This window comes from Myotis davidii, unplaced genomic scaffold, assembly GCF_000327345.1.
Source record: "Myotis davidii unplaced genomic scaffold, ASM32734v1 scaffold726, whole genome shotgun sequence".
In the NCBI taxonomy this organism is placed as follows: domain Eukaryota; kingdom Metazoa; phylum Chordata; class Mammalia; order Chiroptera; family Vespertilionidae; genus Myotis; species Myotis davidii.
In genome coordinates this window covers 21478-45198 of record NW_006297808.1, presented here as the reverse complement: position 1 = coordinate 45198, position 23721 = coordinate 21478, and the positions used below count along the sequence as shown (strand labels likewise).

The following is a 23721-nucleotide window of genomic DNA, read 5'->3' as shown; positions in this document are numbered from 1 at the left end:
CTGAGATTTCTGACCTGGGATTTGTGCCAGGGGCAGGATGGGAGTCCACTGCCTTCTAATGCCTCTGATTGTCTGCGGGCCAGGAACTGGGGGGCCAAGGGTGGAGGAAAGAGGCCTGGTGAGTGGGAGCATGGCAGAGGGAATTTCAATCGGGCGTCCTCTGTACCTCCAGATACACCGCCAGGAGGAAGCAGGTGGGGCTTGGACAAACTTTCCTCAGTGGTGAGAATTGAGGGACAGTGATATTCATCAGGAGAGTCTTGGAGACTGAGGTCTTTAAGTATAGATTCCACTTCAGCTAACATTTAATCCCCCCAGCAGTGCAGTGAGGTGGGTCTGACTTGCCCCATTTTACAGATGAAGAAAGCAGTGTTCGGGGAGATTAAGTAACCTACTCATCAAACTGGTTCCTGGGGAGGCGGGCTTTTCTCTCCTTGAATGGTGCCCAGCACCAGGCCTTTTAAAAGGTTGGATTGATTTGTTTTCAGTTTATTTATGCCCCACCTTATTTCAGAAGGGATTTGAAAGACATAAACTGTAGTAAAGTGAACCTGAATGGAACATGCCTCCTGTGGAATCTGTTGCTATTAGGAAAGTGTTTGATTGTAAGTAACCTGTTAAGCAGAAACGGAAAAAGTGAGGCGTTTGTTTTCTGTCAAGAGAAGCCTGGAGGCGGGCAGTCCAGCCCTGGGGCAGCTGCTCAGGGACATCACAGGGGCTGGCATCTCTGTTCCCTGGCTCTTCCCTCCTTGGCAGTGGCTTTGGTCATCCCGACCTAAAGGGGTGGGAGGGATTGAGCAGCCAGCACTTGCTCAGTGGGTAGGGGAGGAGAGGGTTGAATGGGGGTTGAGTGAACCAGTGACGGCATCTGCTACCAACTCCTAGGTTCTTGCTGTGGGTAGATCATCAAATGGGGTGAAATGGGGTGTAGACACCTTTCCTAGAAGCCCCTTGTGTCCCAGTGGCCAGAACAGGGTTACCTCCTTCTCCTTAATCCAGCGGTTCTCAACCTGTGGGTCGCGAACCCTTTGGGGGTCAAACGACCCTTTCACAGGGGTCACCTAAGACCATTGGAAAACACATATATAATTACATATTGTTTTTGTGATGAATCACAATGCTTTAATTATGTTCAATTTGTAACAATGAAAATACATCCTGCATATCAGATATTTACATTACGATTCATAACAGTAGCAAAATTACAGTGATGAAGTAGCAACGAAAATAATTTTATGGTTGGGGGTCACCACAACATGAGGAACTGTATTAAAGGGTCGCGGCATTAGGAAGGTTGAGAACCACTGCCTTAGAGAGTCAAGCTGCCCCATGCACCTGGATTTAAATGAGGCCACAGGGGGCTCTGTGAGCAGGGAGGGGGGGAAGGACTTGGGGTCAGAATGGGGATTGGGACTCACCTGTCTTGACCACAAGTCTAGATCGCCATCCATTGCATGTGGCTCAGGTAAGACCCCCTCAAACTGCCCTGCAGAGCCTGCCTGAGCAGACAGGAGAGCAAGTCAGGGCTGTGGTCTGCTTCGTTATCTGCCAGCTGCAACGATGGGTGGACAGTGAGGAGAGGGCAAGGATTAAGGGCCCAGGCAATTCCATCCCCACTGAGGGGCCTTAGGACAGAGATGGGGTGTCCGGTGGGGGTGGGGCTCCTGGGGAGGAGGGATGCCCCTGCCATGCCCCCAAGAGGAGAGATTTCTTTTTGTTTGTTCTCTCAAGCTTCTTTTTCAAGAAACACAAGCATATGGCAGCGGATGGTGCGGGGGCTGTGTTTGGGTGGTGTGTACGCTTGCCTTTTGCATGGTTGAGTGTATTTTTTCACCAGCTCCAGCACCCAGCTGGTACACAGGGCAGTGAGACTTGAGTCAGAGGTGTTCCCCTGGCATCCGGAAAATTCCAGCTCTTTCCAGTGGTCTGGGGTTCCCAATGAGAAAGGGATTGGAGAACTTTCTGACAAACCCAGGCCTGGGCTTTGCAGAGGTCTGAGCTGAGGACTATGTGCCCAGGAGTGGAGGGTGTGGACCCAGCTTTGTGAGTGGGGAGTGAAGTGGTCCTGGACTCATTTCCTGGGGCTGCTGTGCAGATTGCCTTAAAGCACCCAAAACTTATTCTCTCGCGGTTCTGGAGACCAGAACAAAGTCGGTACCGCTCAGTCAAAATCACGGTGTCGGCAGGGCCGTGCTCCCATGAGAGGCTCCGGGAGAATCAGTCCCTTGCCTCTTCCAGTGTCTGGTGCCTGCCAGCGTTCTTTGGCTGGTGGCTGCATTACCCCAGTTTTCCAGGTCGGCATCTTCAGATCTCTCTCTGCTCCGTCTTCATGTGGCCTCCTCTTTTGTATGCCTCCTGTAAGGATGTATGTGGTGGCGCTTAGGGCCCCCCTGGATAATAGGTAATCTTCCAGTCGCAAGGCCATTATGTACCGTATTTGCCGGCGTATAAGACGACCCCCTAACATTTCCACTCAAAATACAGAGTTTGTTATGTACTCGCCGTATAAGACTACCCCCTCTTCCGCACACCTTCCACACGCCAAATAAAAGGTAAAACAATATCAGATTTAATTTTAACATTTTAATTTATATTCAAATGCTTATGACATGCAGGAAAACTGTCACAAGGCTGTATGTAATCAAACATATACATAAAACAGTGCAAGTTTATTACCGGTAAACATACCGGTAATTCACTAAAGAAAACACACTCTATAGACTGGTACTGTAGATGCTTCTCAGGAACACAGGCAAGCAGCCCACAACCTAGAGAGACTGTCAATGATAGAAGTAAGATAACAAATAGAGGGAGAGAGCAAGTGCCGGGCAAGTCCCTAGCAAGTTTGCTGGCGTGACAGTTTCACCTTAAAAGCCTTCAAACTCCTCTTCATCATCTGATATTAAAAGTTCATCAACGACATCTTGGTGCCATGATAGGGATGATAGGGGTTTGACTGGTCGACATTTTCTATGCTGTACTGTACAATGGGGCAGTATTGTGGTTGGCTGTTGGCTGTATACAAAGCCTGATTTGATTGGTCCCTGCTCCCTGTTTGCCCGCCCTGTCACTATAGCAGTCTGGTCCACCCTTGCATCAGCATCTCCCTGGGACCTCACTAGTGCGCAAGTGCGAGCTCTTCAACATTCTAACAGGCACCATGATAGCGCAAAATCGCGAATCTTCACTGCATATGTAAAGAAATATACGGTAACCCGAATTTACCACACTCGCAAAATCGCATAACAGCCGAGCATACACCCAGCAGCGCTGCTGATGCCTGAACGGTATGTGGAATGAAGTGGGCGGGCATCGGGAGGCCACTATGGCACGGGGCAAGCACTATGGGCAGTCTATCTGAAGTGTACCTGGCGTATAAGACGACCCCCCACTTGGAGGCATATTTTTCAGGGCCAAAAAATCGTCTTATACGCCGGCAAATACGGTAATCACATCTGCAGAAGTGATTTTTTTCCTACAAGGTGAAATTTCAGGCTCCAGGGATTAGGGCATGCATTTCTTTTGGGGACCATTTCTGAGCCTGTCATGAGTCCATAAGGGCAAACTTGAGTGGCCATTCTCATAGGCGGGCTCTCCCGTAGAATATGCCAACTAGGAAGAGGAGGGCAAGTGGAGATTCCCAGCTGACTCACCCCTTCCCTTCCCATCTCAGCTCTTCCCCACACTGTGCATATGCCTGTGGATACCTCAAATGTACCCAAGGTCTATCCGCGCTCCTAAGCAGCTGCCCCTTGGGGGTGTACCTGCATCTGCCTGGCCTATCCTCGGGGTATATCAGTTAACTATCACTGTCTAACAAGTAGCTCCAAACTTAGCAAGGTCATTTCCCATTTAATCTCCCACAGTTGGGGTTTGACTGGACTCAGCTTGGTGGTTCTTTTTCAAGGTTTCTCCTACAGTTGTAGTCAAAAGATGGCTGGGGCTAGGGTCATCTCAGAGACTTCCTGACTGGTCTGCTGCCCGGTCTGGGGAAGAGCTGGGTCTGCTCAGGCATGTCCAGATCCCCTCGGCCTCTTCAGCATAGTGCTGTCATGCTGAAGCCGTGTTGGCTCAGAGTTCCAGTGGGGTGTGTCTCAGACAGAGGTAGGAGCCTAGTGCCTTTCAGGACCTGGCCTTGGAGGTCACGTGGCGGCACTTCGGAGCGCTCTGTTGGTTAGAAGTGAGTTATTTAAGGCCCATGTTCAAGGGGAGGGAATTGTGCGTCACCTTCCTTCAGGGAATTGATGGGAGAAGAGTCAAAGAATGTGCCGTCATATTTAAAGCCACTATGGGAGGACACACCAGCGAACAGGCCTCGGGGGCCCGAAACGGGGGGGTGCTTGCCCAGATGATTCTGGGGGCCTGAGTTCCCAGAAGATGGCCTGGAGAGATGTGGGCTCCCACGGGCCTGTCCTCCCAGGCTTACAGGCTGCCTGCCCTGCAGAGGAAGGCTGGGCAGGACCTTCTGAAGTGCAGGCCCAAACTCTGGGGCCACAGGTGGGACAGTGCAGGTGTTTCCTACTGGACAGTCCTGGAATTGGACCGTGGTCTATGTCTAAAGCGCTTCAGGGGTCTGCACCAGCTCCCCTCCAGCCTCAGTGAGGACCCCACACCATGTGCTAGCTCATGCCTCGGCCTGTGTTACCCACTCTGTCCAGGGTGCCCCCCTCCTCCCCACCCACCTTCTTTGTGTCTCCTGATTCTTCCAAACCTGCCCCTCCCTGAGACACTCTTCCACGCCTAGTTCTGTGTTCCGGGCTGGTCCTGGGCAGACCCGGGGGGCCCAGAGGAGCAGGTGGCCTCCTGGAAGAGGAAGAGATGCAGGGGAGGAGGGAAGAAGGAGCTGTGGGTTCCCAGCCAAGGGGCAGCAGGCCAGCCTGGAGAGTCAGGATAGGAGGTACCTCCATGCCTGACAGTAGCTAAGAGTGAGCCAGGCAAAGGGGAGGCGTGTCTCTCACAAAGGTCCCAGAGGTGCCAGGGCCCAGCAGCCAGAGGACAGGAGTGTCCAGGGGCCTAGAGTCGTGAGGGTAGGGTCTGGGTTCCCAATTGGACCACTGGCTAGGGAAGGCATCTGCCCAAGGCATCCCTGGGCTCCGGGGACAAGCCCTCTTCCTCCAGGCCCAGGGAGGAGAAAGCCCCTTCTGGGCGTCTCCTTGCCTTCACCTGCCCTGGGGTCCCCTCTCACTCCAGCTGGCCACGCCCACTGATCTGGGGTGTTTCAGAGGAAAGTGGGCTGAAGGCTTTGTCGTAGGGTGAAAGGAGTCCAGGTTTAGTCGGCAAGATCTGGGTTCAGGTCTCAGCTTTGCCACATCCTGGCTCTGAGGCCTTTGGTCGGGGTGCCTGAGCCTCCAGATCTTCTCTGTAACATGAGAGTGGTTTGAGAGTTAACTGTACCCCAGTCCTGGGAGCTTAGGAAACAGCCCTGCTGCTCCTTCCCTGCCTCCCCTCTGCAGAGCCCCACTCAGAGAGGGTGGTAGCTGTGCCCACTTCCATGGCACTTGCTTTTTGGCTCTCCGGCCCTTTGAGTGTTCCTGTGTGCATCTCTGAGTCCCTGGGCTCATGGTGTGAGGATCCGGCACCCGGGCCATGGGCCATCAAATGTGCAAACCCTGCCTCAGGTCCCGTCTGAGCTGGCCTGTCACTGCACCTGGGGTCCCACCATCAGCCGCACTCCTCTGAATTAGGAGTGGGTCCTACGTCCCAAGTCCGTCCTGACTTTGTCACTCACTTTGAGCAAGAATGTCCTGCCTCTGGAACTTGGTTTCTGTGCCCTCAGTTTCTTCATTCCTCCTCACCAGCCGCGCTCCCTGGGAGTGCAGGGATGCTCATAAACAGGATGGCAGCCTCCAAGCGGGAGGGCGAGGCCCCACTCCAGGGGCCCCTGGTGGGCAGCCGTGGTTGGTCGGCTGGTGTGAGGGTGGCTCTCCAGCCTGGGAGAGGAGGAAGGAGCTGGCAGTGGAAGCAGGGCAAGGAGGGGAAGGTGGGGGCTGTCGAATCCCTGGATGAAGGGAGCATCCAGGATGGTGGGTGGGGAAAGGGAGTTTGTAAATGGGCACAGCTGAGAGGTTCATCTGCAACCTCTTGCACCCCTTCTGACCTCTGACCCCATCAGCCCCATTCACTTCTGCTGGGCCCCTGGGGCAGCTCAGGTACTCACCAGGAGGCAGCCACTCTCTTGATGTGCCGGAGGGTCTGGCAGGGGTGTGTGTAGGAGTGAGCGGGGCGGGCAGAAGCCCCATAAGGCAGAGCTGGAGCGTGTGGAGAGCAGACCTGGGGTCTGGTCTGCAGGAACACTGCTGTGTTAAACCTGCCCCAAGCGCCTTTCCCATAGGCGTCTAGGCCATGGGCAGCAGAAAGGGCAGGCTCAGGGTCACCTCCCCGCTGGCCTGGAGTGCAGGCTGAGTGACAGGGTGTTTGGGATTGGATGTCCACCCCCCCTGGCCCCAGGGCCGGCTGCAGTGGGCTTGGTGGGCCTGACCTCTGTGGATGCCTCCCACCCGGAGGCAGGCCTGCCTTGGGTCATAGCAGCAGTGACTCAGACATGGACACTAGCGCTTGGCTAACTCTTGGCTCAGGGACCGGGCTGGCCTCCAGCTCTCAGCGGCCAGGAAGCTGCCACTGTCTAGGCAAGGAATCCCGGCGAGGGAGGGAGGCGGCAGCAGGAAAAGCCAAGGAAACTGGAGTCGGGATGTTGGAGTTGGAAACGTCCCCAGAGATCAACCTGTACCTGGCTGCCTGTCGGGATCCCCTGGGAACTTCAAAATACGTTGTCCTGGGCCCTGCTGGGGACCCGTCACCTGAGAGCTTCTGGGGCCCGGGCATCTCGGGGTTGTGCTGGCAGATGTTGGCAGCAGCTGTGTTACCTGCCTGCCTCCCTCACAGATGGGCAGGTGAGGCCGGAAAGCTGAGTGATAGGGCAGTGCTTCCACAGCCCCGGATCCCAGGTCTACTCTCCACAGCTCCAGCTCTGCCCCCACCCCCACTCCTGCCAGGCCCGCAGGCACATCAGGAGAGTCGCTGCCCCCTGTAAGCTCCCTGGATAAAGTGTTGCCCCTCTTTGGGAGGCTCCTTCTCTGTCCCAGCCTGCCTATCACCATCCTAAGTGAGATGTCCATGACTTTGTCTTCCTTGTTGGTGTCTGTCCTTGTTCTTAGAGGCCGAGAGGGGCGTTGGGCCCCTGGTCCTGCTGGTCCCTGTCTGTGTGGTAGAGTGACCAACCACCTGCTTTGCCCGGGACTAACAGGTTTCTGGGCTAAACCCAGGGAAGTCCCAGGTGAATCGGGGCGAGTTGGTCAACCTGGTTGAGGGACAGCTGTGGATTTGATCACCTGGTCTTCCTGTTCCCCATGTTCTGGCGAGTGGCAGGAGGAGTCCTCCCAATAGGAAAGACCAAGCTTAGGGACAGACAGACAAGGACAGACCTCATCCCCACTACCCAGTGGCTGGGGGTCTTAGGCAAGTCCTTTCATACTCACACACAGTGATGCTTCACCCCAGACATTCTGATGGCTGTCTGGGTGTTGCCAGTGCTGCAGGCCTGCAGGCCTGGGACCATCTTGGAAGAGCACCTGTCCAGGACACGTGTCTGACCCGGAAGCCTCCCTCCCTTTCCATCCCAGGACTGCTCCTCCATGAGCTAACTGTGGCCAGAGTTGCAATCTCTCAGACTGCCTCTTGGTATTTTTTTTGGTGGGGGCGGGGCCGGGGGTGGGGAGAGTTTAAATGTTTTTTATTGATTTCAGAGAGAGGAGGGGAGAAAGAGAGAGAGAGCGAGAGAGAAACATTGATCAGCTGCCTCCTGCACACCCCCTACTAGGGATCAAGCCTGCAGCCCAGGCATGTGCCCTGACTAGGAATCAAACCCTTGACCTCCTGGTTCATAGGTCAACCCTCAACCACTGAGCCACAGCGGCCAGGCACCTTTCGTTTTTTGAGAGCCAGACAAGCCAAAGTTGTCAGACACTCTGCTCATAGCTTGCAGATGTCCTGGCTCCCACCTGAAGTGGCCGGCCGACTGTCATACTTGTTAGTTCTTGAGTACTTGTTGAGTGCCCATGAAACCCCAAGCAGCGTTCAAGACAGTGGGGATACGGTAAATTCGAGAGCTCTGGCCACGCAGAGCTCACATTCTAGTTGGGGAAATCGGGCGAGAAGCTCCCAAACAAGTCATTCAGATCCTTGAAGACAATAAGGGAAGACATGAATGAGTGTACGGGGTGGGGACTGCCGCTGTGGCTTCATGGTCAAGGGAGGTTCCCAGGAGCTGGTGATGGGGCAGAGGCGTGGTGGGCAAAGGAGGCAGTGGGAGGAGATGGAGACCTGGAACGGCCTTCCGCCGGGAGGAACGTGCATCGGAGGCCCTAGGTGGGCCCAGGACATGCGGGACCTGCAGTGAAAGGAGGTTGCTTTCCATTCTGTGGAGCAGGGGTCCTCAACCTACGGCCCGCGGGCCACATGCGGCCCGCCAGAAACATTTATCCGGCCGGCCGGGTGTTTTTGCTGCCGCTGTGTGCATAGGAATTTGTTCATAGTGTTTTTTTAAACTATAGCCTGGCCCTCCAACTGCCCCCTGTTTAAAAAGTTTGAGGACCCCTGCTGTGGACAGTGGGCGGGGGGTGGGGGGGAAACAAGCTTCTAAGCAGGAGAGCGGCATGGGATCGAGGTGGCTGCTGTTTACAGGAGGGACTGGGGCAGGGGGGAGCACAGAAGGGCAGGGGCCAGTGAGAAGGCCATTGCCGGGTGTGGGTAAGCGAGGATGGTGGCCTGGGTGGCAGGTGAGGGGTGGACAGACGTGGGTGGTTTCTGGAGCCGAGCAGCGAGACTTGCCCCTGGCTGTTTTAGAAGTGACAGAGAGGGGACTCTGGGATGAGGCCTCGGTTCCAGCCTGGGTGGATGACCAGAGGGAAGCAGATCTGAGCGAGAAACACGCACTGTGCTCCCTGTGAGTTCCTCGTTGGATGGTGAAGAGTGAAGAGTAGTGGAGGAGGCAGGCTGGAGGCGGCATCTCAGGAGACGTGAGAGAGAAATCGAGAGTCACCAGCACATATGTGACATTTAAAGCCAAGAGATTGCCCAGCAGTGAGGGAGGGTGTTGGACAGGGAAGGGGAGAGGGCCCCCGGACCCACTAGCGCTTGGCAGTCAGTGCCAGGAGGGGAATGCCCAGGAGGTGGGAGGAAAACCAGGTGTGTGGCGCCCTGGCAGCTGCGGGAGGTGTTTGAGGATGGAGCGGGTGCTCACGGTCTCCCTGCCTGCCTCTAGACCCTTACGGTCCTTGCCCACCCAGGAACCCAGCGGGGCTGGGAGTCCCTTGTCACTGAGGGCTTCCTGGCCACTTGTGCCCAGGTCAGGGCCAGCTGCCCATTGCTCTGGTGTCACTTCTGGTGTCCTCTCCAGGTACCACAGAGTGGCACTCGGGCGTCTCCAGCCTCGCTCCTCACCTGGCCCCGTCCTCTGTTTACCGGTGTGTGATGGCTCAGGCCGCCGCCTCAGTTCTCACTGTCCCCTCCTCCGGGGACGTTGCTCCTGTTTAGGCTTGGGCACGTGCCTCCTGTGAACTGCCTGTCATACTTTGTGTTCTGTTCTGTATAGTTTTTTGGTTTTATTGGGTGATTTTCTCCCTTCTCTCATTTTCAGTTTAGAACTACCCCCCGTTTACGTGGTTGATCTGATGTGGTCCCAGCAGACCTGAGTCTGGGTCTCCTGTGTGCAGGAGTCATGGCTCATGGCTCCCAGCCCAGCCGCAGCAGCTCCAGCCCCATGGACCCGCCCTTCTCAGAGGCCCAGGAGTTTGCAGGAGGATCTTCTCTCTCCTTCGTGCCCGAACACAAGGCTGGGCCTCCTCGGCTTAGGACAGAGGCTCCTAGGAGCCCAAATAGCCAAGACAAGGAGTCAGGGGCTGGCCCCCAGCCCAGCCTCCCTTCACTCCCTCCATCACCCCTCCCTCTCTGACTCCCTGGATCCTTCCTAAATGGATTAGGAGCCGCAGCCGGCTGGGGCGACCTGGAGGCCAGGGCTGGAGCGCTGTCTGGTGCCTCCTCCTTTGCCCTGATTTGATTTGGACTCAGCAGCTGGGAGGCTGGCAGCCAGAGGCCTTTCTGGGAATGGCCCAAGGGACTGGCAAGCGGGGGTGGCTGAGGGAGGGGACAAGCAGCCCAGACAGGCGAACCTCTCAGCGGGTCGTGCCCCAGAAGGCCCCTGGCCCTGGTGCTTGCTGCCTCTTGGTCCATTAGCACGCCTTATTCATGGCCTGTTCTACGCTCGGCATCCTTAACACTGTGGATTTTGAACGTCTATCAGATTGCAACCTAGGGGAAGAAATACATTTAATAAACATTTAGAAGTGAACCCAATATACATTTTGGCCAACTGCTGACTGGCCAGTTGTTAAAATCAATATTTATCCACAGCCAACAGCAGACTCAGGCCAAGACTGAGGCCAGAGCCAAGCTCTGATGCAGCCCTAATTCCTTTGAATGTTTCCGTAACTGAAGTCCGACACCTCTCACCTTGTTGTATGTGACACACTCGGACATTTGCTCTTCTATGTCATCGACGTTATGAGCCACTTAAAGGCCACAGTCCTTGGTCCATCGTGTATGTCCAGCTCTGAACTGTGCCCTGGGAGTGCAGCGGTGACAGGCAGACTGGTCCCTGTCCTCACAGAGCTTAAGGTCCAGGAGTAGCTGCACTGATAGAAGGTACTCCAGGCTTGGCACCCTTTAAGGTGCCAGACCCAGCTTTCACCCGCCCAGTGCTGGTTCCCGCCCCCGCCCCATCCCTAGTCATGTACACAGACTCCTTCACCCCGAACTGCTGGACATAAGGAGGCCGGATCTACAAACGCCCCCCAAGGCCCGCAGCCTGTGGGTGGGCCCCCGGATGTGTTTCCTGGGGTCTGGAAGGGGAAGGGCAGGTGGGACAGGGACTGAGGGAGGCTGACCTTTGCATCTAGTGGGTGCCCGGACCAGGCTGGGTGGTACAGGGGCGGCAGGCCAGTTTCCTGCCTAGGGAATTTCTGATGGGGGAGCCCTGGTCTGAGGGTGCCCCAGAGACGGGGAGAATGCAGCTCTGTTCTCCAGGAGCCTTTTGACGAGGGGACAAAGTCCTGTGTGTGAGAAACCCAGGTCTGAGATGAAGCAACCTCTGTATCTCTGAGACTGAGTCCTGACCGCCAGGAAGCAGACTGTGGATCAGAGGCCTCGGAGCAGTGGCCTTCCCCTCGGAGCTGGTGGCTTGATGCAGAGCTGTGATGGAGGAGCTCGGGGATGTGTGGGAGGACAGCAAGGGTAGCTGGGGCAGGAGAGGGCAGGAAGTGGGGTGAGAGGGGGTACCTTCACAGCAGAGGCAACAATTAAAAGCTGAGCAGGCAGTCAATAGATGACGAAGGGGCCAGGAAAGGCACTCGGGGCAGGGAGAGTGGGACCTGTGACAGCTGGGGAGCCACAAGAATGTGGGCACGTTGCCCAGCCAGCAAGGTGCGATGGTTGAGCGTTGGCCTATGAACCAGGAGGTCACGGTTCGATTCCCAGTCAGGGCACATGCCCGGTTGTGGGCTCGATCCCCAGTGTGGGGCATGCAGGAAGGCAGCCAGTCAATGATTCTCTCTCATCATTGATGTTCTTATCTCTCTCCCTTTCCCTTCCTCTCTGAAATCAATAAAAAAAAATTTTTTTTAAAGAATGTGGGTATATTTGGGGGATGATGACACCTAGAATACCTGGAACATGGGTGTCTGGACCAGGAACCTTGAATACCAAGCTGAGTCCAGAACTGTGGGCAGTAGGGAGCCACATAGGGTGTGTGAGCAAGAGAGAACTATAGCCAGAGCAGTGTGTATGGGGAGAGTTGATGGTTGGGTTGCTGGACAGACTGGTCATAGTTCTGGACTCAGCTCTGAGGCTGCAGACTTGGGGATGTATCTGGGGCACATGTCTCCATTATCTTGCCACCTGTGCCACGCCTGTACAGGCCACATGCGAGCCGCTGCGTGTCCAGGTCTGTCAAGGCTCTGATTCCATCTTCATATAAGACCCTTAGGAGAAGAGAAGGCCAGCTCTTGACTTGTCCCACGTGGGAAGTAGAAACAGCCCTGAGGTCTGGGGCCAAGCCAGTTGGGATAGGTCCCTACCACGTGTTCCACTCGCCGTGGCGCACACCCACCTCTGTCTGCTCCCTCTCTCTATCCAGGTGACCATGGCCTTGCTGGGGAAGCGCTGTGACGTCCCCACCAATGGCTGTGGGCCTGACCGCTGGAACTCCGCCTTCGCCCGCAAAGACGAGATCATCACCAGCCTTGTGTCTGCCTTAGATTCCATGGTGAGTACCCAGCCCACCCCCGGGAGTGGGACACACAGCTTTACAACCAGACGTTGGAGCTCAAGTTCTCCTCTGCCTACGTCAGGGGACGAGAAGCTCAAGTGAGATTAAGTACATAAACATCCAGTCCTGGAAATAAAGGCTGGCCCCAGTCCTCATCCCCTGCTCCTCGTTTCATTAAGTCTTTTTCAAGGCCTCCTCCCTGGCATGGTCACAAGCCTCCCTCCCAGCACCTGGAAGATAATGTGTGGGCAGTGATTCGTTAGAGAGCTGTCGCTGCATCTTGGGGCTGGAAGAGAGAAACAGGACTTCATAAATTACTACTCTGCTGGCACCGTTGCCTACATATGTAAGCCTATAGCAGTTTACCTCAAATGAGAAAATAATAATATAATTTTCCTCTATCTTTTCCGGGGAAAGTTCTATGATGGAGGGTAGGCAGGTGTTTTTTTTAATCTGCATTTTAGGATGGTGAAGTTGAAATTCAGAGAGAGCACCCCCTTACCTGAAGCCACACAGTATGACCAGTTTTTGAAGTGGATTCGGGTGCAAAGTCTTCAGTTCCCTACGACAAAGGGCCTCCTTCCAGGCTGTTCTGCTATAGGCGGTTCTAGAGCCGCGTAGGTGGTGTTGGGCCAGAGGCAGCAGCACCCCGGGTAAGGCGGCTGGGTGCAACCCCTGCCCTGTGCAGAGCCGCCTTCATGAGGAGGGAGCCGCCCGTGCCCTGCAGCAGTATTAGCCTGGTGGTGGTGGAAGCGCAGCTGACACAGGCACTGATGGCCATCACCACAGCCACTTGCCACAAGAGGCCATTGCCATTTAAATTGTAACTAGGTAAAATTAAATACAGTAAACACTTCAGTTGCTCAGGCGCACTAGCCTCATTTCAAGTGCTCAGTGGCCACATGAGGCGAGTGGCCATGGCATTGGACAGGGCAGAAACAGAATATCTCTATCACGGCAGAAAATGCTATTGGACAGCGCTGGTCCAGAGGGTTTTCCGAGGCTCCGTGGGGCTTGGAGGAGCTGATGGCTCTAGCTAGCCTGGTGACATGTCGAAGACAAGCTCCCCCAGCCCTTGGGCCCTTACCGGGTTTTCTGAGGGACCTTCTTGGGTGACAAGGCACCTGCTTGGAAGTGACTGAACTCTGATCCTTCAGGGCTTGGAGCCAGGCTCCTCAGGGTCCGCAGGGGTGTGGGCAAGTGCTGTCCATCACCACCACCCGCCCCACCCCTCTTCAGCCCCTCCCCCAGGCATTTCCTCACGGCCCCCATTCTTGGTGCCTTTGGGTGAGTCGATTCCCTGCCGGGGCCTCAGCTCCTTCAGCTAAGAAGTGACCACACCACAGGGATCTCCTCCAACTCTGGCAGCCACTCCTTTGTTAGAGACAACCAGATCTGTTTGTCTTGTTTGTTAATATCCTGCAGTGTTGCTGTGGGGAAAGGGAGTGGCAGGTTTTGTTTTAATCTTAGCAGAAAACAACCCCCCCACCCCCTTCAATAGGGCATCAGTGGGGACAGGCCTGCTGGCCCTGCAATGTCCCAGCTTCTCACCAGAGCAACTCCAGGATGGAGCTGGACAAGAGGCATGGTTATGGCCCAGAGAGGGTGAGGAACATGTCTAGGTCACACAGCAGCAGAACTGAGATGAGAAGCCAGATTTCCTGACTGTCAGCAAAGCACTACCTAACTCAGAAAAACCAGCCTTTATCAGGCACCAACTGCATGCTGAAAGTTACAGGCAGCGTTTTCCTGGTGAGATAGGTCAGAGGCCTGAGACGTTAGTGGTCTTGGTTGAGGGTCCCCTGTGTTAGGGCTCCCCTTGCAGTGAGCCCGCCAACCTCAACTCTAGGGCTGCAGAATACCTCTTTGCCCGGATGTCCACGTGGATGCCCAGTTTAGAAATTCTTTCCCGCCAACAAGGCCTCCTTGAATCCCCACAACCAAACCCATTGAAACCCTTCGAGCTGGGCTGCTTGTCTCCATTCTACAGATTTGGAAACGGGCCCTGTGAGGGGTGTGACTGCCCCAGTCCCACAACAGGAAGTGGCTGAAGTGGGATTGAAGCCTAGATCTGTCTGAGCCTTGGTTCTCCTGGGGCCCATCCTACCTTTTCCTCATCCAGGGCGTGGAGAGTCCAGGACAGGATTGTCCCTGGGGCTGGGTCCGGGCCTAACAGAGGAAGCCCACCCCAGAGCAAGGAGGACCTGGGAAGAAGGAAGGGCAAAGGCCTTGTGCCTTTGGTCTTCCTCCAGCCTCCGTAAACTTATCTTCTCCCCCTGACTGTGGCCAAGTTCGGAAGGGGGTGGGTTAGGGTTAGGGTTAGGGATGGGGGCGGAGCGGCCAGGTCATTCATTGATTCCCCTGCAGATTCTAAGACTGAGAATGTTGGAGGAGCCACTGCTCCCTGGAGCTGCTGGTGGGAACTCACATCCCACCCCAAAGCTGCATGAAGGTGTGCGGGGCTGGGGGGCCTTCCCCCGGCTCACGTACCCTGCTCCCCCTGTAGTGCTCGGCGCTCTCCAAGCTGAACGCAGAGGTGGCCTGTGTCGCTGTGCATGATGAGAGCGCCTTCGTGGTGGGCACCGAGAAGGGGAGAATGTTTCTGACCGCGCGGAAGGAGCTGCAATCAGACTTCCTCAGGTTCTGCCGTGAGTACCCCGGGACTGGGCAGGGCCAGGGTATTGGGTCCCCAGAAAAACACTGGGTGACTCTGTGGGGGGACGCCCTGGACAGGAGGGGGTTGTGCAGGCTTCCCGACTTGGCGTTATCAGGGGCAGCCCCCATTTTAGTTGGAATCATACAGCAGCCCCTCGGTTGGTAGAGCCTGGGTGACTGAACCCGAGGGCCAGCCAGCCCCATCGGCTTATTGACAGAAGGGGACACTGAGGCCCAGTGTTGTCCAGTTCTTGTGCGTCCCTGACACAGAGGCTGAGCACACTTGTTTAATACTTGCTGAGCGCCTGCTGTATGCGACACCCTTCACAATGCCAACACATTTATCTTGACGTCAACCTTATGAGGTAGGCACTGTCATTGTCATAGTAACATAATCTTGAGCCACCTCCTGGTGGCTCGGGGATGGAGTGACAGGACACGTACAGTGGCACACAGGAAATGCTCGGTAAATGGGAGCAGTTAGTACTGCTCTGACAAATTGTGCTCTGGCCCTGCACCTACTGCTACTGTTTACTTTTCCCAGCAGGCTTAGGGCACAGTTACAGTTACCCCTGGTTCACAAGTGAGAAACAGACTCCGTGAGCATAAGCCACTTCCCCAGGGCCATAGCCGACGAGTGAGTGAGGCAGGATCTGAGGCCAGGCCTGAAACCCATGCTCTTTCTGCTACACTCTGTTGGGGTCCAGCCCCAGCAGGTCCAGGGGTTCCCATAGGTGTGGACAGAGTCAGTGAAGAATGAAGGACATGGAGGCAGCGTTCAGTTGATCATGATAGCGAGGTTCTCTAGCCAGGGTCTGCGTTTATTGTCCTGTTACATCTGTATTTATACCAGTTGATTTTAATCCTATCCATTCTATTCCAAAGGTTAGGGCGTTTGTTAATCTAGTTCTGTTGAGTTTAATCCTGTCTAGGTTAATCTCTGTGTTCCATTATAAGGGCTATTCCAAGGTCGATGTTCTACTGATAAGCTACAAGGAAGTGACTGAAGGAGATTATCCTACCCAGGAAAGGTTATGTCCTCCCAGCCTCGCTGCTTGCCTTCCCTGGGACTGCCCTGTGTCAGTGGGGCTCCAGGGGTATAGGCTTTGGTGCTTTCCCTGGTGGGCAGACCCCTGGGGATGTGGGCCCAACAAGTCCCAAATTTATTGCCAACAGTCTTAGTCCAAGTTCTTCATAAGCAGTACATGGTATTTCTGTAGCACTAGGGGGTTTCACTGATTTATTCTCTTCCTTAGTCCTGTTAATCCCTAAACTGGGGGAACAACCTTTCTCGGGGAGGTGGTCCTGTTTAAAACACATAGCGCTAAGAGGGGGAGCAAACCTATGCCATATACGCCAGATCCCTTGAAACATAAGCTGTGCAGATGTTTCTTCCCTGCAGCAACTGTGTCAAGCAGCAAGGGTGCACCAGCTTCTGGCAAATTCCCCCATTTTTATTTTTTAAATGACAGTGCGTGTAAATCAGCGGCTGCCTCTCGGATTGGGCTGTTTAAGACTCGGAAGAAGACTTGTTTGTGATTTTGCTAAGAGGTCAGTCCGAGGCTTAAATTAACCCTGTATCGGCTCCCCACAACACTCCTTCAGAATCGGGAGATGTGGCACGGGCACCCCAAGAGCCCTGCCACGGGGTTTGCGTTGCTCTCAACAGAGACCGACATTCAGGGCTGTGAGCCAGAAACCCCTGAGACAGAGGAGTCGTTCTGAGGCCCCCAACCCTTCAACGCTACTTGAACCTTAGGCCCCTCCTAACCCAGGCCCTGCCTCTGCATCTCACCTCCTGGCGTTTCTTGTACTTACCCCGGCTGCGCTGCGCTTCCTGCTAGTTCATCAGCCCTGTCTCCCTTCCCATCTCTGCCTCTGTCCCACCTGGAAGGTCCTCATCCTCTCCTCTCCCTGGCAGGTGTCTGCCCAGCCTCCTGCCCCAGGCCGCATTTAGGCCCCTCCATCCCTTGAACCTTTGCTGTGGTTGCTCCCCACACCACGCCAGCCCCCTCTGCCCTAAATTTCCATCTGCGCCTGGTGCCCCAGCTTGGCAGTAAGCTGGGGGAGGTCACCTTCACCTTTCTGGTGGATTCTTGGGTCCTACAGGATTAGGGCCTGGCCCCAGCACTGAAGGCTAGCACTGAATCGAGCATTCGAGCCCACAGTTTGGGACTCAGAGCTCTTGAGTTAAGGGTTGGCCCTGGAGTCAGACACCTGGGGCCACATTCTGACCCTGCCACCTGCTACCTGGGCCTCAACCTCCTCATCTGTGAAAGGGGAGAACAGTGCTCCCCTCCTCACAGGCCGATCTGAGGATTAAATGAATTAATACATAGCAAGCACTTAGAGCAATGCCTGGCACTTAGTTTACACTCAGTGAATGCCAGCAGTTGTCTGGCCAGTATAGCGTTTTCCTTACACCCCAGGACTGGACCCTGGGATCAGCCATTTCAGGGAAAGCCGTCCCTTAGCATTGGATATATCATTCCTGGGGTCCAGCCGCTTCCCCAGCCTCCCCATCCCACTCAGCCCTCAGTGCCTGCACCCTCTCCAAGGGAGGACAGGGGGCCGAGGTCGGGTCGGGTGGGCAGTAGCAGGGTCTGTGGTCCCCAGTTGGCCAGGCTGGAAGCCAGACTGGGGCCTGATGAAGGTGCACCTGGCTTCGCCGAGCCAGGCAGAGCCACTATTTATAGCACCGGGAACTCGGGCTGGTTTATTTCAAGCGTCACAGCTCCTCGGAGGAGAGCAAGCTGCAAGCTGGGAGGGGGCCTCTGGACTCTCCTCTCGCCTCCTTTCCTGCACTGTTTCCCGCAGCTTCCCCACCCAGGGACCCACTGACCCGCCGGAGCCTCCGCCCTAGCCCAGCCTTGCACGAACCTGCCTCTTAAAAGCCTCTCAGCCCCCTGGTGGGGTCATCATCTCCCCACTTGGCAGAGCAGAAAACGGGGCCTCGATCGTTTAAAATGGAGCGTGAGTGTCAGAGCACAGAGACAGATGGAATAGACATTCGTTGGACCCCAGTTCTGAGCCAGGCCAGCTGGTCTCCAGGGAGAGCTCACAAACTGAGGCCCAGAGAGGAAAGAGACTTACATACGGCCACACAGCAGGTTAGGGGTGGCCAGGGATGAGACCCAGGCCCCATGACTAGCCTGGCCCTTCGCAGGGTTTGCTCACTCATTAATTCTTCATTCATTCATTCACTCATTCACTCATTCATTTGCACTTTGTGTTGGGTGCCCCGCTGCGGAGCTCAGCACAGGGCAGGGACAGCCCAGCTCCCTGGGCAGGTGGTGAGATGGGTGCTCACCACCCCTCCGTATGCTCTGTGTCCCACAGGAGGACCCCCGTGGAAGGAGCCGGAGGCAGAGCACCACAAGAGGGTGCCTCGGGGTGAGGCTGGCGGCCGGAATATCCCTCGGTCCACCCTGGAGCATGGCTCAGATGTGTACCTTCTGCGGAAGATGGTAGAGGAGGTGTTTGATGTTCTTTATAGTAAGATCCTTCCTCATTCCATTTGGGGGCCCCAGGCGGGTGGGAGCCCTGGTCCCCACTCAGATGAGGAGGCTCCCTTCTGCCCCACTATGTACCCTAGGCAGCACTGCAGTGCAGCTCTCCTTCCTCCCGCAGCTCTAGGCATGGATCTTCCACCCCAGCCCGTGTCCTCACCCACCATCCCCTCTACCCCTGCCCAGGCCCTGGTGGTCACCGCCACCTCTCACCCAGAAATGGCCCCAGGCCTCCTCACCTGTGACCAAGGGCATCTTTCTAAAGCACAAGTCTGACCATGCTCTTTCCTGCACTTCCTTTGGGGGTGCCCTGTCAGGGGAAAGGGTTAGGCTGTACCTTCAGTGTGGCTGGAGTACCCACCACAGCCCCTCCCCGCCCACTTCTCCAGCTGGGCCGGCCGGGCTGACCTACCTCCTGAGCCACTTCCTGTTCTCCAGCACACCCTGGCTCCATTTCACGCCCCCTCGCCTTTGCACCACTGTGCCCTTGGGGGCTGCCTTCTCCTCTGTATGGTGGAGACTGTGTTACTCTAAGGCTCAGCTCCAGGAAGCCCCCACAGACTGGTTGGGGCCCCCTCTGGATACCCACTGTGCCCGCTCCCCTCACCAGGCAGCTGCTCTCAGCTGGGCCAGGGATGTGCCTGCCGTTCCTGTGGTCCCAGCCTGCAGGTCAGGCCCAGCAGCAGCAGGGTTCAGGGGGCATTTGTGGAAAGACTGAGGGAAGGCTACCTGGCAGCCAAGTCTTTCCTCCGGGGCTGGGGAGGGACAGGCCTGGCCTTTCTTGGAAAGGGTCAGGCTGCAGAGTCAGGGCCCAGGGGTAGCCTTCACACTCCCCAGGTGACCGTGGGCAGGCCCTACCTCGTTTATTTCTGACTCACTTTGTGCCTTTCCCCATTCCTCTTGGGTTCTGTGGAGCAAAGGTCTGTGAGGGAGCGCCTGCTGTTGTTTAAATGTCGGGAGGAGGAGGCCAGGCAGGGAGATGGGGCCCGGAGGTCCTACGTAAGCACACTGGCCATCCTGGGACACGAGGACTTGTCACTCGTGGTGGACTACGCCACTGCAGACACTTTGGCCAGCTGCAGGGTTCGTGCCCAGAGTCCCCTCTGCCCCTGCCCACTCTGCCCTGGCCCCCTCCCCCACCTTGAGCAGAATCAGAGGTGGCACTGAGGTGAGGGCTGTCGCATAGAGGCAACAACAGATGTTTCTGAGCCCAGGCCTCTAGGCCCTGGCTGTTTAAGGGTTCCCTGCCAGGCTCCCCTCTACTCACCCCTCCCTTCATCCTTTCCATCTTCTCAGCCTGTCTCTCCTCTCTTTCTGAATCCCCTCTTTCTGTTTCCTCTCTATTTCCTGTCTTCCTTACTTTCTCTCCCTCTCATTCTCCTCTCCCTTCCTCCCTATGGCTTTTTCCTTGCAATCTCTCTCATGCCCTCTTTTTTCTCTCTCATCTCTCTCACCCCTCCTCACCTCGTGCCCACAGCCCCATGCCTGCTTTTCCCTCCACCCAGATGCCTCAATGGGTAGCCCTGGCCCTCAGACAATGAGTCCTGACCCACAGCCCCCACTCACCAGCCTCTGGGGTTATTCTGTGTGAAATCTGCATTTAAGGAACTGATTTAGTTCTTATTTCCTGGGAACCCAGCACCAAGGAAAGTCACTCAGCATGGCCCCAGCTCTGGAGCACGCCTGGCCCCCACCCATCCTGGCTGCCCTCTCACACTAGACCCTCTCCTCGATCCCTCCTCCCACAGGCGAGGCCCTGGGAAGGGCCAGCGTGGTGCCGCTACCCTATGAGAGGCTACTCAGGGAGCCTGGGCTGCTTGCCGTGCAGGGGCTGCCCGAGGGCCTGGCCTTCCGGAGGCCGGCTGAGTATGACCCCAAGGCCCTCATGGCCATCCTGGAGCACAGCCACCGTATCCGCTTCAAGCTCAAGAGGTGAGTGAGGCCGCCTGCCTGGGAGGGGGTCAGGGTCTGGTGGCTGGGCCATAAGGGCTGGGCCAGGAAAGGCTAGGAGGGTGACCTGCTTCCATGCTGGCTCAGCCCCATGTGGTCACTTCAGATCCCCACAGGGGACCCTGGTTGTAAAAGCTGCCAGTCTGATGGTGGAGGTGAGGCAGAAATGCCATCATGGAGTGTTACCTGAGCCAGGAAGGCCTCCCAGGGGACCCCTGAGTTGCAAAGAGGCTGGAAGAGACTTGGTTGGGGGAAGTAGCACCGGCAGCACTGCAGACTCCAGGGATGGCCGGGCAGAGTGGAGGTGGCAAGGCAGACCAAGGGCCATCAGTGCTCCAGCCCCACTGTCAGCACACGGGCCAGGAAGAGAGGGGTGCAATGGGAGGTGCAGCTGAAAGGACACCGTTGGTGCACTGGGACACAGGGGCGGAGGGCCGGGCCTGGCTTCTCCGGTCGCCCAGCCATGTGGCCCTGGGCACATCACGCCCCACCCCAGGCCTGCACCCCCACCCGTAGAATGGGGGATGACTCCTGTCCTGTGTACCTCACAGGCTGTCGTGTTCTGCGGAAGGAGGGCTGAGGGGCTGCAGAAGAGATGTAGCCAGCGGACAGGTGCACAAAGCTGTTGTGTGTCCTTGTCTCCTTTACCCAGGCCACTTGAGGATGGCGGTCGGGATTCAAAGGCCCTGGTGGAGCTGAACGGTGTCTCCCTGATAACCAAGGGGTCTCGGGACTGTGGCCTGCATGGCCAGGCCCCCAAGGGGCCACCCCAGGACCTGCCCCCCAGCGCCACTTCCTCCTCCATGGCCAGCTTCCTGTACAGCACTGCACTCCCCAACCACGCTGTGAGAGAGCTCAAGCAGGAGGTGCCCACCTACCCACTTGCCCCCAGTGACCTGGGCCTCAGCCGGCCTGGGCCTGAGTCCAAGACTCCCACTGCCCAAGACTTCTCTGACTGCTGTGGTAAGCTTCTGCTGGGGGCCCCATGTCTGGGGGTGGGACAGAGATTGCTCACATAGGGCACCTTCTAGGGCATGTCAGGGTGTTCAGGCCCTCCCAAAACTGAAGGAGGAATGTCGGGGCACAGGGCTGGGGCAGGACAAATGGCATTCTGGCTTAGACCCAGTCAGACACCAGGCCTTCACTCAGCCTTCTGTGAACAGTGTCCTTGGCCTGGGACCAAGAGACAGCCGAGAGGACTCCCAGAGGAATCTGTGGAAAACATGGTTGGTCACATGCATTTAATAAGCACCTATTATATACCCACTGGGTTGGGGATACTGGAAGCATCAGAGAAGCAACAGTTGGATATGAGAAAGACTTTGTTCATATCCTGGCTTCTCTACTTAGTGGCTAAATGTCAAATCTTTATCTCTATGAGCCTCAGTTTTCTCATCTGTAAAATGGAGATGCCAGTAGTGCCAACCTCAAGCTGTTGTGATCATGATTAAATGACAGAGCTTGTTAGAAATGCACATGCTCAGGCCTCACCAAAGTCTGTCTGAGTCTGAAGCTTTGGGGGCGAGGCCCAGCTGTCTGCAAATTGACAAATCCACTAAGTGGTTCCAATGTAAGCTCAAGTTTGAGAACTGCTGTCACATAGTAGGTGCTTAAAAGTTATGTTTATTAGCTATCTTCTATAATAATAGAAGGGTAATATGCTAATTAGACTGGACATCCTTCCTGACAAAGCCGGGGCTGGAGGGAAGCCAGCCCGGGTCCTGGGTGCCTGCCGGCGGCCGGGGGAGGGAAGCCGGTGCCGGCAGCTGGGGGAAGGAAGGCCTACTCTTGCACGAATTGTTGTGCATCGGGCCTCTAGTTATAAGGAAACAAAAGGACGCCCACACACAGGCAAATGTGTTGGCTGAGCAGGGGGCTGGGATTCACATGCCTGTTTTGTCCCCACCTGTAAATGTGACCTCAGACGTCCTGCCCTCCCTGATCTGCCATTTGGGTAGCAGAATGTCTCAGGCCTCTGGTTAGAGAACTTGCCTAGAGTTCGTGAATACAGGACTCAGTTCTGGGGTGTTTGTGTTGGGTGACCTTGTTACCCCAGAGCCAGTGCCTGTGCTCCACAGCCAGATCTGGGGACCCCTCTTGGGGCCCAGCTCGAACCTGTACCTTTCCTTTTCCTTGTCCAGGACAGAAGCCCACCGGGCCTGGTGGGCCTCTCATTCAGAACGTCCATGCCTCTAAGCGCATTCTCTTCTCCATTGTCCACGACAAGTCAGGTAGGACAGCGCCCATGGCGGCACCCTGACCAGAGTGGTGGCGGGGGCCAAGGGTGGTGCTTGATAAAATGGAAATGCATCTGCCGTCTCTTTGTGAGAGAAAGGAGGACAGCTCTGCACAAGGGACTTGTGAGTAAAACCAGACTGTAATCGTTACATGTTGCTGCGTAACAAATTGCCCCCAAAGTTAGCTTAAACCCGCAAACATTTGTATCTTAAAGTTTCTGTAGGATGGGAATGTAGGAGCAGCTCATCTGGGTGTCCTGGTTCAGGATCCCTCATGAGTCATCGCCATGTCGGCTGTGGCCATGATCATCTGAAACTTGACTGGGGCTGGAGTCATCGCTTCCAAGCTCAGTGGTGTGGCTCTTGGCAGGAGGCCTGTTCTCACTCTTTGGGCCTCTGCAGGGCTGCTTGAGCGTCCTCACAATATGGCTTAAACCCGCAAGCATTTGTATCTTAAAGTGTCTGTAGGATGTAGCTGGTTTCCCAGCGTTAGTGACCCCAGAGACAGTGAGGCGGAAGCCACGTGTCTTCTATGACCCGGCCTCAGAAATCACTGTCACTTCTGCCACATTCTACCCATTGGAAGCCAGAGCTTGATCTAATCCTCACTCAAAGAGAGAGGGAGGAACTCGGCGCCACCTCTTAAAACGAGGAGTATGAAAAAAATGTGGGCAGATTGGAAAGTAGCTCACAGAGAGCCGAGAGCAGGAGAATTGGGGATTCATTTATACCAAAGCGGGATGAAGACTTCCCAGCAGTTTTGCCTCGTGGAGGCTCCGCCTCACCTTCAGTGAGAGGCCCTTTTTAGAAAGCCTAGCCCCCTTTGATGAGATTGGGAACCCCACTCCCCAAACAAGGTTCATCCCTGGCAAGAAGAGGATGTGGGTATCCAGCTGGAGCAGCCATGGTGGGCAAGGGGTGTAAGCTGGGATAGAATCTCACTGGGTACTGGTTGGGCGCTCTCAGGCAAAATACTGAGCATCTCTGAGCCTGTTTTCCCATCTGAAAAGGAGAAATAATATCTATGTTTAAAGGTTGTCATGAGGGATTA

General features: G+C 55.8%; 1 protein-coding gene across 1 annotated transcript in view; it reads left to right on the top strand.

The window, feature by feature from the left end:
- Positions 1-23721, top strand: part of GTF2IRD1 (GTF2I repeat domain containing 1) — a gene marked incomplete at its 3' end in the record, with an annotated part of 40018 nt that overhangs the window by 2690 nt on the left and 13607 nt on the right. Inside the window, exons 2-7 of the mRNA XM_006773410.2 lie at positions 12188-12316; positions 14826-14967; positions 18314-18469; positions 20232-20415; positions 21086-21396; positions 22575-22664. Coding sequence (XP_006773473.1) covers positions 12194-12316; positions 14826-14967; positions 18314-18469; positions 20232-20415; positions 21086-21396; positions 22575-22664 — 1006 coding nt within the window. The remainder of the gene's footprint in view (positions 1-12187; positions 12317-14825; positions 14968-18313; positions 18470-20231; positions 20416-21085; positions 21397-22574; positions 22665-23721) is intronic.